The sequence below is a fragment of the Pygocentrus nattereri genome, chromosome 16, assembly GCF_015220715.1.
Source record: "Pygocentrus nattereri isolate fPygNat1 chromosome 16, fPygNat1.pri, whole genome shotgun sequence".
NCBI lineage: Eukaryota > Metazoa > Chordata > Actinopteri > Characiformes > Serrasalmidae > Pygocentrus > Pygocentrus nattereri.
In genome coordinates, this window is record NC_051226.1 from 24,597,387 (window position 1) to 24,611,672 (window position 14,286).

At 39.4% G+C, this 14,286-nt stretch overlaps 1 protein-coding gene across 3 annotated transcripts in view; it reads left to right on the top strand.

Annotated features, from left to right (window-relative positions):
- dbn1 (drebrin 1) overlaps positions 1-14,286 on the top strand; it is an 82,747-nt gene that overhangs the window by 59,174 nt on the left and 9,287 nt on the right. For 2 of the 3 annotated variants that reach the window (XM_017704295.2, XM_017704296.2), the window contains exons 5-11: positions 188-334; positions 1,959-2,036; positions 3,444-3,595; positions 3,689-3,746; positions 4,030-4,083; positions 5,671-5,785; positions 9,873-9,980. In XM_017704295.2, coding sequence (XP_017559784.1) covers positions 188-334; positions 1,959-2,036; positions 3,444-3,595; positions 3,689-3,746; positions 4,030-4,083; positions 5,671-5,785; positions 9,873-9,980 — 712 coding nt within the window. The remainder of the gene's footprint in view (positions 1-187; positions 335-1,958; positions 2,037-3,443; positions 3,596-3,688; positions 3,747-4,029; positions 4,084-5,670; positions 5,786-9,872; positions 9,981-14,286) is intronic. The other variant, XM_017704297.2, reaches the window with a different exon arrangement.

Sequence of the window (14,286 nt, forward strand, 5' to 3'; positions counted from 1 at the left end):
CTCTGCCTGATACTTTGAAGTCCTTTCTGTAGCCTGTTGCTTTAGCATGCTCTCCCACAGTCCCACGGTGCCATACACACTTACAGAGTCCTCCCTATTCACTGGAGGGTTGCCTGGGGTTACGTGCTTTGGCAGCACTGGCAGTGATGCTTTTTCTTTTTCTCTCGTACTTTGTCTTTCCCTCCAGGGGGTTGACGTCATCATCAACGCCAGCAGCATGGAAGACATAGAGCCCTCAGCCATCGGACAGAGACTGACCAATGGGACAGGCCCGGTGGCCAGCCCTGTCCTTAGCCGCCTGCGAACAAAGGACGAGGAGAACACAGAGCACGTTGTGCGTGACTGGAGAGGAAATCAGTGTGTGTGTGTGTGTGTGTGTGTGTGTGTGTGTGTGTGTGTGTGTGTGTGTGTGTTTGTAGGTTTTTAGGACAAATTTCCCTGATTTTGTTGTAAAACCAGAGAAAAACAGAGACAATATACAAAGTGTGGAACTGGGCTAGGTTTAGGTTTAGGCTTTGAAAATTCTCATTACCCATACAGATATATAGAATGTATACAGTGTATATATTTTCCACCTATATGGACCATTTATTACTACATATACAATAATGCGCAAAGGTCAGGGACTTTTATGTCACACCCAGTCATTAAGTACAAGTTTTTCATTATTCAGCTTTAGGATGAAAAGTAGAAAACATATCTGACAAACAATTACACAGACGCTTCAACAACTAAACATAATATCAGACTTTTCAGTATTTATTATGTCCACTCTTTGCCTTTATTACAGCTTTCTTTCTGTTTAGGAGACTTACATAAAATTTTTTTACAGACATCTGCAGGGATATTTGATATTTTTCCACACCTCCAAAGTTCAGTCATAGAAAAAAAATGATCTGCTTCTCACAATCCAAGTAATCCCAAACACATTCAGTGAGGTCTACACTCTTCTGTTGTCAGTCCATTGTTTTGAGAACACCAGCTTCTGTTTCCTTTTCTTAGCAACAAGTAACTTGTACTCAATGCCAGTTTTGACTACAAATGATGAGATATAGTAGTTACATTTATACATATGATGGGACATATGTATGACTTTATGTCCTGACATTGTAGAAAAACAAACTGTCTCTGTGTGCCTGTGTCTGATTGTGTGTAAATGCTTGCAGCCTCTGCTGGACAGAGGTCAAACCAAGTAGTCTTTGAAAGGATCTCTATGAGTGTGAAGTGTGACACAAGGGCTCAGGCTTGTTGCTGCTTTAAAAGGGAAGCGCTCAAGCTGGCCCCCCACTTCGAGCCGTATTGTTAGTGCAGAAGGAACTGAAACAATGCTCCTTTCTGTGGTCGGCCAAACAGGGGTGACTCATTCCCTTCCAAAGCAATCCAGCTTCTTCCGCCTGTTTGTCCAACATATCATTGTGACCTCCATCCATGTGACAGCCCTGTCCTTCAGTTACTGAATAAACAGACAGTGTGGATCTCAATACACAATCACCTGAGATATAGCACAGTTAAAGCAGTGGTGCATTTAATGTACTGTAACATCAACACGATTATTGGCAAATGGAAGTGAATTGAAAAACAAATTCCACATTTTTCTTCATGTGGTAATGATGTACACATTTGCATCAAGTAATTCAACGCGCCACTTCAACGTGCCCAACATTGGCAGTCCAGAGAAACTTCAGTTCATTCAGCTTGCTCTTTAGCTCATTCAATAGCATGGCGTAACTTAGCATTGAGTCAGTAGTATGGAACTCAAGAATGTATTCTGGTATAAATATATCATGTAATTACCAAACAACTATTTACTTCGCTGATGTTCTCTGGCTGTTTTCACATGAGACAGAATAGACAAACTGTCCCTGCAGTGCCTCACTCAGAACAGAATTGCCGTCCGTCAGTACTGCAATTCCAATTATTTTTTGCTCACAATTCTTCCCTTCCACCCCTCCCCACAGGGCACCACCTACCAGAAGACGAACGCAGAGATCGAGATGAAGAAGATCAATCGGGAGGAGTTCTGGGAACAAGCCAAGGTAGAGATGTGATTCTGCTTGAGGAGGAACTCTTTTAAACTGGAGATGTAAATCATGCCACAGCCACCTTTAGCACACTACGCCTGACCTGCTCATTGATCTTTTTGTTTTGGCTTTAACGTTAATGAGGAAGTGCTTGTTTCAGAGAGGAGCCGTTCATTATGTGTAAAAGTATTTCTACTGTTGATTGTCAGAACATATTTAGCCCCATTTCGGCCTCATAAGACAATTACCAATAATAGTATCAGGAGATGTGACTTCACTTGCAACTGATTTGCCATCAACTAGGAAAAGACTCCCATGCTGGTGGCCTATATTTGTGATAGGCACTGATTATAAGATATTTAAGGAAGAGAGTGCAGTTTTTACCCTGAGGTGAATGATAAATCTGATTCTTGGTTGGTTCTGAATGGCAGGATATGTACTTTGATTATCACAGCATTGTGGCTACATGGTAGCATTTTGGTCTTTTCTAGTTTATGCTGGTCTGGTGCTGGTTTAACTGTTCACCCATCATGGTCATGCTGTTTGACAAGCATCCAAAACACAACATGCTGGTCTATGAAGGCTCTTCTGGCAGGGCAGCAAAATATTATATATTATCATAGTGTTGTGGCTACAAATAAATATATATTTGCATTATGATTACACAGTAACATTATAGATATATAGATATAGCATGGTAGCTACCTGATATGAAAAAAAATGTTGTTTTATTTAATAGCTTTGTGGCTACAGGGGATCAAAATGGTATCAGTATAGTAGCTTTGTGCAGAAGAAGAGTGGGAAGAGCCCATAATTTCTGCCCTTTTATTTTGAACATGCAGAAAAGCCAGTTTAAAGGCAACTGAAACAGAAGGCAGGTCACGGTACAATATAATCATAGAAGTGTGGCTACATGGTATGAAAATGTGTCATAGGACTGGGACTATAGTCAAAGCTTGGCTGCATGATAGTGAACAGTCTGCATGATATCATAGTTTGGTGGCTACATGGTCACTATACAGTTTTAATATTCATAGGATTATGGCTACACGGTAACAAAATAGTATAAACATTGTGGTAGGATTGTAGCTATGTGGTAGCCAAACAGGATACCTTTACTACTACTTTACTAAATGATACCTTCACTTGTGTAAGTCGCTCTGGATAAGAGCGTCTGCTAAATGCTGTAAATGTAAATGTAGTATAGGTATTATCGTAATATTGAGGTTACATGGTAGCTAAACAACAGATACAGTTAAGGCTTTATTATAGCAAATATTATCATTTTGTTGTAGCTACATGCTAACCAAATTATGTAGATATTATAAGTTTGTAACTAGAATAGTATAGATTTTATCATAGCAACATGTTAACTACATTGTGCATAGACCTTCAGCTCCATATTTGCTTCCTTCTTAACAGCGGGAAGAAGAGATGAGGAAAGAGGATGAGAGAAAGAAGGCAGCGGAGGAGCGGCAGCGTTTTGAAGAGGAGCGTATGGAGCTTGAGAGAAAGGAGCAAGAGGAGAGAGAGAAGAGATATCGCGAGAGGGAGAGGCAGATTGAGGAACACAGGTAAGAACGCCACCGCTCCAGGCACGATGGTCCGTCTTTAGATAGGTTGGCTTTTACTCTAACCTTCTTTGTGTGTGTTTTTGTACCTCACAGGAAGAAAATACAAGAAGAAGAGGAGGCCAAAGAGAAATCAAGGACTCAGCCCTTGATTGTAAGAGCGTGTATGCTTTGCATACTAGGTTTGACTCCTTTATTGTACCGTTTGGCAGAGAAATATGATTTTCAGAGGATATTCTAAATATTTCTTAATATGAAGGCTCTCCACGTGTGTTCAGATATATGTAGCAGTGGTTAAAATCAGGGTCTGGTGAAGTTGTGCCTCAGCATGTTAACTATGGCAGATGAATACCTCACAAAACAACTAGTTGAGGAAAATCTGCTTTTTGCTGCCCCCTGCTGGAAACTCATGGTAGTTTTTTTTCTCTCCTCTGCAGACAGAGCCCAGCTGTGACGACCCCTCTCAAGAGAAAAAGGAGACAGAGGTTGAGGTTGGTTGATTTGTGACTTTCACATCCACTGGAACTGTCCCAACCTTGAAAATGATACCTTTACTACTGAGTTCTGGGCAAGCCCCTGCTGAATGCGACTGGCGAGACTTAAATCCAGCTTAGATGTAGGTCAGAGTGGTTGTATGGTGGTGGCGGAAATTCTTCTGGGCCTTGCATGTGGGTCAGTGGGATTCCTCTTGCTGTTTCTGGAGTATGGCCCTGTAAGAAAGTGGCACTCTGTGACGATAGTAGGTTTGCCTTTATGATACAAAGGGTGTTCTTGCTCTAGATTAATTCAGATGAAAACGAAGCTGCCACCCAGCTGACATACCATTTATCATAAGCAGCTTGCAGCATGGTTTTAGGTTTCTGTATGTATAAAAGCACAATAGAAATACTAGGGCTGTCACTAAAGGTGGGGAATATCACAGTATTTTATTTTTATCATAATACATTTGTCATAAACAGTTTGCTTTTCTGAGCGTGTCTTGGATATCATCCATACCTAAAGAACACTGAACAGGTGCATGTGTTACTAAGGACATAATTAAGCCTGTTTAATTAGATTAGGGATAAATGCCGTACAGGATGTGAGGGGAAAACATGTATATGTATATATAATTTTTTTAAAGTGATACTTATTAGTCCCACAACAGGGAAATGTCACCTCCACATTTAACCCATCTGTGAAGTGAAACACCACATACACACTAGGGGGCAGTGAGCACACTTGCCCAGAGCACTGGGCAGCCCTATCCACAGCACCCAGGGCCAGATCCCTAACCTCCAGCCCACAACTGTGTGTGTGTGTGTGTGTGTGGAGATATAGATATATAGAAAAAAAGATTGATAGAGGGTTATAGATGTGAATTTATGAGGCATAAGTATGTAAGTTACACACAGATTAAGAAAGTCTTTTTCTTTGTTTATCTTTTCACAGTGAAGTATTTTGGAATCTTTGAAGAGTTATGCATAGGTTATTATTGTTTAGTTGTGTCCATTTTTATTGTTTAGCCTTTTAAAAACTCTGATAACTCTGAGATCATTAATAAATATAATAATTGGTAGGTTAATTTACTATATTACTCTTTTAACCAGCAGTGACAAAGTCTGAAAGTATGCATACACCTGGTTATCCATCATTGTTCTGAATCAAGGGTATTACTGGGGAGTTTGTCCTCTCTTTGCTGGACAAGCATCATCTACTCATCCGAGAAGGCTTAGGACTAGATGTTGGAACATTGCTGTGAGGATTTGATTGCCACAGGAGTGTTAGTGAGGTCAGATACTGATGTTGGATGATTAGTTCTAAATCTCAAACACCACTACAGCTCATCCCAGAGGTACTGGACAGAGCTCTACAAAAACGCAGCTTCACTGCTCCACAGCCCAGTGCTTGGAGACATTGTACTCCTCTAGCTAATGCTTGGCATTTTCTCAGGTGGCCATTATGTTATTTTTATGTCTATGTGCATTCACCTGTTGACACCTATATGAGCAGTGGTTGTTAAATGGAAGGGGTGTCTGGATACTACTAAATATATAGTACAAGTGGCATTCTTTGTCATGCTGTTAATGTGTTGATAGGAGGCAGCCGCCATTATTGCCCAACGGACAAGCAACCCACGGGAGTTCTTCAAGCAGAAAGAGAAAGCCGTGGCCAGCAGCGTGGACACCTCACCCGTCGCCACTCACAGGACTGGTAAGGCCACAGGGAGTGAAAACGGAGGGGAGGGGAGGAGATGCTTAACTGGTGCTTAGAGCCTCTGTTTGTCCTGCCACTCGTCCCAGTCTCAATCTGTCCATTTATTGTGAATTAAACAACCAGTGGAGAGACCATCTGCCTGAGTGTAGAGGGAATCTCTCTCTGGCTATTCAGAGCAGATTTCATCTACTGGAGGACTGCAAAGAGGCATGTCCTGGGAAAGATCAAACAGAGATCTAACGCCTCCTTTTTGTATGTGTTAGCCATATAGTGTTGCACTTTATATTTGATTCATGTAAAAAAGCAGTTTGGCAAATAATCAAATTTACACAGTTTTCCACTTATGGATTATATGGATTATGTTTATTTCTTTTATTTTTTGTTTTGTTTTGTTGTTTTTTTGTTTTTTTTGTAGAGATTTAAGACTAATGTAGTTAACAAGTAACGGAAGCTTTTTAATCCTACCAATTAGCATCTGCAGTGCCAAGAGTAGATAAAATCCCAGAAACTTAATTAAAGTGTCAAAAAATACAAAAAACAACTTTTTAGTGCACTAAAAAGTGAGACGACTTTGCAAGGAGTGAAGCTAAATACAGCAATATAGATGCACAACAGAGTTAATAAGTCAAGAACCTGCTACAGGCACGCAAGATCATCTGTGGATGGAGCCAGAGTGGAGCTGATACGAGCCAATGGCTGTGTTCAAAATACCTGGATGGTGTCATACTCCAGTATGTAGCTAGGGCTACCTTCATAATATACTGCCTCCCAAAGTGCAGGAGAACGTAACCACTGATGTATTTGCCTGGTTAGCCTGAAACATTTTTAAGAATTTGAATCATTTCCCTAATGCATGCTTATATCGATATAAAATTGATGGAAAAATGCTACTAAATGGTACCGCACTATGCTAATGCTAGTGTAACACGCCCTGGCATGCTTTTTCAAACACTGCCAATGCAAGGGAGTGTACATGTGCTGCTCCCCCATTGTCACAGTATCATGCAAGCTGCACGCCTGAATCATCATATTCTTGCTGCAAACCATGTCAAATTGTTAAGTAATCTCAAATAGATTAGTTTATGTGGTTATGTGGTCTGACACTGTATGACATTTTGAGATCCAGCCACCTTGTTCCTATGTCCTATTGCTGCATTTCATGAAATATGGAGAGAACGTCTGCCATAGCATGAACATACATCATGCCAAATATTTAATATTTGTTGTTGGACTGTTTAAATGTGTGTGCGCTGATGTTAGAGTCTGACCACTGTAAAGCTTTGAACCTGTATAAGAGAAATCTAACTTTGGTCAGAGGATTTTATTGTTTGTTCAATCTGAACATGCAGTGCTGCTTGAAAGTTTGTAAACCCTTATCATTTTGTGAAATTGTACATAAATGTGACCTAAAATAAGATCAGGATACATTCAATTCATTTACGCCATAACAGTAGGTAAGGAAAACCCAATAACAAATAACACACACAACGAATAAAGCGATCCAAAAATAAATGTTGGCAAAAGTAAATGAACCTCTAGAATTCTCTGGTAAATGAGATAATTGGAGTCAGGAGGTTGAATTAATCGGTTGACAATCAGATATGTGTGTGGCTGACCTTAACCATCAAAATCCAGTTTTTACCATATACATTTGTTAGTGCATGCCCTGTCTCAGTCACATGAGATTTATCCAAACCTCAGTAAATCATTTGCCCACCTACATAAAACAGTTTTTTGCAATTTTGTAAGTTAGTGTTCAGGGCTGTTACAGGAACTGTTTGGTTACAGTCATTGTTGCTCAAGGGGGTCACACCAGTTCCTAAAAGCAGAGGTTCACCAACTTTTGCTAAGAAAGACATTTAATGTTAGATTACTTACACATTTTTGTTTTAGTTGTTTAAACGGCTTCTCTGAATCTATTGTCATGTGTTAAAAGAAGACCTGCTCATATTTTAGGTCACATTTATGTACATTTATAAATTCATAAATTGGTTTGCAAATTTGTTAAACAGCACTGTATCTAGTGTACATCAGTGTAAGAAGAGTCAGTTAACAGCAACTGATGATCAACTGGTAATTCGTCATCTTGTTGGGTTTAATGGGTCCTGATTTCAACATTAAGAACCGGACTTGTTCAAGCAGCAATTACAACGCATTCATGTGCCCTCTGAAGCATTGTGCTTTCTCGAGTGTTTTCTCCTCGCAACCTTTCTGTATTTGCAATACTTTTACCAGTCTTTACTTGGCTCAAAATGTCTTAAGGACATTAAATGGGACATGAAACTTTTGTTAAAAACAGTGATCAATGGTTTCTCCATTCCCCTCCAGCTGTTTTGCCATAATCTCGAGTTCACATGAAAAATATGGTGGATAAAAATGGACAAAACTCTGGCTTCAAACTGACTGTTTCTACTGTTTTACTTTTGTCCATGTTTATAGCTAACAGTATGTCATTCAGTGTCGGAAACCACATAAACAAGTCGTAGAACGCCATGTGCTTTTGAACACTGGAGGCAGGGTTTGGAGCAGCAGAAGACACAATTAACTTTTATTTTCACACACAAAAATAAAAACACGGCTTTTTAGCAGTTGACATATCAACTAAGACTTTTTCAACTAGGTCTTTTCAGTCTTTACCTTCTTAAATGCCCAAGATTTCTCTTCTTCTGCTCCACTCTCTCAACTCTGTAGTCTTTCTGTAGGTTCTTGTGCTTTTTCTGCAAATCAATGAAAAAATGTAAAATTAATGTTTAAATATTGCAAAAAACATTTTTAGAGGTAGAAAAGTTGGTTTATCAATGAAGGAGAAAAATGAAAAAACAGGGAAGCAAACTTGAAATGTAGCTTTTCACATAGGTTGACGTAGCGGGTACAAAAGTCATGTACTTTCAGAGCTCTTTTAGCCGTCATTAAATGGGCCACCATCTACTTGGCACAGTGTCTTTTAACTGTTAGGGCTATGGTCATGTACAGTTAACAGAGGGCTGTCAAAAGTATTTTACTGAGTGCTAATAAAGGTTTGAATTATATATGCCATGTGAAGTGAGCGACACTCTTGCTTCACATTGCAAGTGTGTCACATCATCTTCAGTTAATTTGCTCCATAGTGGATAGAAACAGATTAAGTCATTTTCACCGACTTTTTGGAAATACGATTAAAAGGGAACTAGGCAGCACTGTGGGGCCAAGAGCTTGTTGTTTTTAAAGCCAGGCTACACTTGGTCACATGGCATTAACAACTTGGTGCAGTCTGCAAGTATATGATCATTTAGGCATGTACTTTTCTTGGTGCTAATTTATGTTCGTAAGCTTCCATTACTTATTAGCTACATAAACCTTGTAGCTCCAGTGCAATAACAGACTTTTTGTACCAAACAACTCTTGGCTGACTGACTCGATACGGGGTAAGGGAAAAATTAGAAATGAGTAAAACGGACCGACACCACCACATGACAATGGTGGCATCCCTCTGTGCAGTCCAGAGTCATAGGAAACCATTATTAATTACAGGACTGATTTTATTGCTGTTAAACATTGGTAAAGTGGCATCCTTTTACAACTTTATGGAGAGAAGAACTCTCTATCACTGCATATCTCTGGGGAGAGCTTTCAGCCGAAGTGCACACATGACTGTCTGACAGGCCTACTATTTCAACAGGGTGTGAAGACATCCCGCTAACAACTTTTTCTCCTTTTCTCTTTTTTTCCCTCCCAATATCTCCCTATTCCATGATTCATTTCACCCCTTTTTTGGTAATGAATTCACTCTTTTGGATTTTTTTTTTTACCGCATTCCATATCTTCCTGATGATCCTTGACCGACCCTCAACATATAACCCACTGAAAACTAACCACTTGGCGCTTCTCTCCCTTTGTTTATCCTCATGAACAAACATGTCCACTTTGAATCAACCACCAATTCACCCTCACTCATTCTAACTCTCTTGACCATCCCACACCCCCTTCTGTCGTACTCCATGTCTTTTTGTCTGTCCTTTGCTGGCCCTTCCTTTGTGTTCGTTGCGTGTGTGTGCGTGGACGTTGGTGTGTCCTGCCCTGGGCGTCCTTGTCTTCTGTCTACCAGGCCGCTTGGACAGTCCGTTCTTGAGGCAGCAGCACAGTCCATGTGAGCCCAGTCCGCCCCCCCCTCGCACCCCGCCCCATGTGCGGCGGCAGCAGCCAGGGCCACCTGGTAGGTACTGGACCTCGCTGAGAGCAGCTTCACCAGCCACAAGGCCAATAGCCTGTTTCTCACCGAAAGCCCCCAGGCCCCTTTGCTCCCAACACCACTGCATCACTTTCCAAAGCAGTGGTCACTGACAGCTCTCCTGGACAACTTACACCTCCATCTAGGTCTGCTGCACTGCAATATTGATAGAGAATAGAATGATAGAGATAATTGCAGGACTTGTTTCAATGTCAAGAAATGCTGAAAATTCAATGTGATATCAATTAAAAATTTAGAATCAACATTTTCGACAAAATTGCTCCAAGTGTTGATTTAGGCTAAAATTGAGAAATAATTAATATTGAATTGCACTATGCTTTTATCACTGACAGGAACTGTAAGAGTTATTAGCAGGTGTTAGGAGTTAATAATCATCCATGCATCCATCCATCCATTTTCTAAGTCGCTTCTCCCTCAGGGTCGCATGGGAGTTAATAATCATCAACGTAAAATACATAAAAATATAATCTTGTTGCACAGAACATAAAACAGACTATAAACAAATTATATATTAGACTAGCATATGTACAAAATTTGAGTATTAAAAAATAGACACATAATAGCACATTAGTTTGTGTGCCACAGACCCCACATTATGAATCTCAAAATTTAAAAAGCATGGACCAGGTTTGGTTGATAAAGGTTGAAGCTAAAACTCTGCAGGAGTGGTAGATCTCCAGGAGAAGGATTTGTGACCACTGTTCTGAAGCGCTCACCGCAGCTGCAGCACAATGGAGTGGATCTGACAGCTCTTATTTTAAGGATACCTTTCTTCCCAGAATAGACCTCTCCACAGATAAGTGTGTTAGTGTCATGAAATTACTCAGACAGTCCTAGCAGCTGGCATTAAAAGCCTAGCTTAGCTGTAGCGGTATATCTTTCCCTTGAAAATTTGGGCTCTCTGTGGCCCTTCTTTATTTGGAGCGATGTTCTTGTAGATGACAGCTCGTGATAAAAGCGCTTTCCTTTTTTATATCAGAGAGCGACAATGTCCAGACATCTTTTCAGAGAGACCCTGAGTCAGGCTGCTTTTACGTCTCTTAGCTTAAATCCTTTTCTGTACTAACCAACTGTAGATATAGTCTTTCTCAGTGTTTGAGCCTTTCATCTCACTACGACGACTCCATTTGATCCGTACTGACATCTTCGTTGGGGTTTCCAGTCAGCATATGTGCGCTATACCTGTTGTCTTTTGAGCTATGTACAATGTGGAGGAGCTGACGTTCGGACTGTCCATTTGAAGCATTTATCATGGACTTAGTAGAGATGGGCAACTCCGTAGATTTTCTTTTTGATCTTGTACTAATATCAAGGCTAATATTCAGTACTGATAATGATACAGATATCACTACCTATGAAACTTCTTGTACACATAAAAAGGGAGCGCTTTGTGATTTTTACAGTGAATATTGGTATGTAGACATCAGTAAAAATAGTTTAAAAGTCTTTGCATTTGTCTAGACTAAAGGGTCCAGTCAAAGCCTGTATCTGCCTATTGATCAACCTATTATTGTAACATTATACTTATCAATTAACTTATCAACTTATCAATACTTACTTATTATACTTATCAAAGTACTGGTGGTAAATCATTAAAATCATAAAAAATAAGTGCTAGGCCTATTTTTATATATTTTTATAGTCTTTTTTTCTGTTTCAAATTCAGTACACATCCTTTAAACAAAATACATTAAAAATGCTGGTCAAAGAAAACCCTTGTTGCCAGATATACATATGAGAACAAAATGTACTTTGATGTGACCACAATATAGCTCACAATGCTTCTTAAACTAACATTTAATTTACTCATTCTTCACAGAGGTCTGCAAACTGCAAAAAACAGTTCAGCAATGAAGAAATATGTTCATTGTCTGAGTAAAACTTCTTGCAAGGGTGTTATTTTACTCCAGCTAAGAAAATAAGAATTTGGGAAACAGTAATGTGAATTGCAAGCACATATTGTGGCTACATTAAGGCATATTTTGTATAGTGTTATTCTGTTAGTACATTTTTAAGACCCAAGTCTTCACCGAATCACTATGTGCTGCCATTGAGACACTGCTACAACTTTATGCTGGATTTTTAAAAGTGGAGAAAATTATTGTTCAAACTTTAGTAAACTGAATGTGTGTGATTATGTAATCAGCCAGACATCCAATATTTCCTCCCACTTTCTGTTCAATTCTCCATCAAATATTTATGTATGAGAGATAGAAATGCATTTTGTGTTTTAGCATGAACATGTCCATAGACTACATATTTAGACCCCTACGCCTGTTTCATGCATAATATGCAGAATGTGCAGAATGCGTCCAAGTTGCACCTGACCACAGAAGCTTCTGCGGCCCTCCAGTAGATTTAGCCAACCTATTTTGTTTCTGACCCAATGAGAGTGCTGACTGAAGTGAGGAAAAATGATCATTTCGTTTGGCTCATTTAAATTTTAGATGCATACTTTTAGATGCATACTGGCTATATTTAGTCTCTGAGTGATGGCGTAAATGGTTAACTTAATTTGACAGGACTCAGTACATATACCAAACATTAGTTGTATGTTTTCAGTTCTCACACACTTTAAGTCTTGCAGTGGGTACTCACAGCTGCATTTTCTCACTGTTCTATTTTCGACAGGGGCCACTTGACTTTTAGATGGCCCAGCCTCAGGATTTTTGGTTTCGAAAGATTCTGTTTGTAACCATTTACCCACGATGGATGAACTGGTACATCCAGTATCTGTATTTCTATGTAATGACAGTATCAGATGTATTGATACTACAGAATCAGACATCCCCTCCCTCATATACAGAGACACTGGCATACTTTGGCATCAGAAGTTGATTTCGTAGAACAGGAAGTCCAGTTTCCTGTTGAATCTTACAATGTTCCCCTTGCTTTCCCTCCTTTTGCCACGCTTCCTGTGACGGATGGTGTGGGCCTTTGCGCTTCCCCCCCGTGTCCTCCTGACCTGTGAGTGTGTGTGTATTGCAGCTCTGCCTGCATTTGTGCTCTCCGCACCCTCCAGCTTGTGTGCTGTGGGCCTTGTGTTGTAACTGTTACTGTGTATGTGACCTCTGTGAGTTCACCTGGTGTTCTTCGAGTTCACCAGGCAGTGTTGTGTTCACTGTGACGTAAAACAGCAGCCCCTACTGGCCCCAACAAACATGCACAAACTTGTTGAATTTTGTCACAGTTACTAAGACCTATTCTTTTACAGGACTTGCACTATTGCTCAAAAGTCTGGAATCACTGTTTTCAGTAGTGTACATTGTTTTGTTGCAGATAAACGTATGAATGGCTCTAATATGATTCTAGTACTCTAAACCTTTGTAGGTTGGGTATTTCATTGAAAGCTGATAAAAGAAATAAGGTTTCACATGTATGCAGAGCAGTAGGGGGTTCTAAAATGACTGTATAACCAAATTCATATCTGGAAAGTGGTGATCAAATCTTAATGTAGATAACTTGGCAAGAAATCTATAAAGATGTAAATGCAGCAGTATTATCAATGAATAACTTCTTATTGTTCCTAAAAACTTTAAATATTAAATAAAGTATCGAAAAAAGCTTTGGCGACTAATTTATAATATTTTGATATACACTGTATATAAAATATTTGTAACGGTTTTAAGTGTAAGTTTTCTGAAAAGAAGAACAGCTGATGTATAGTGGAAAATGTGTATTTTTCTGGCAAAGATTAATAATAATATAGCTTTGATATTTCTTGTATGTAAAAACCCACTGCTAACAATAGATATCATGACAAAAAATCCTAGTCTAGAATGTTTTTTGGAATGAAACCCTTTATATGTTGTTATTGTATATGAATAACACAAATTATTATCATGACAGATTATTCCAAACTCCTGAACAGTAGTGTACCTAATGTAAAATAAGATCAATAGTTATCATCGTGGTTGGCACCTTTCCTGAAAGTGATCTGTTGGTTTATGTATTGTGATACTGTGTTCCATAATCATGGTCAGTTTGTTTCCATCATCTATTATGTCAGGTTTTCACAGCAATTTGTTTTTCTGCATTTTGGTGCTTGGACATGGACACGTGAATTTTACATGCGTGCTACAACTGAGGGTTGTTTTGAGTGTGATGCCAGTGCAAATTAATGTTTTTCTTTTGATTAAACATGGAGCTGGAACATTGTGGAGACATCATATCACAGTCTGTTTGCATGGACATTTTTGGAAACTTTGGCGCCATTATTTCTTATTAGAGTCTTGTGTTTCTTACTTATGACTTTCTTACTTATGACTTA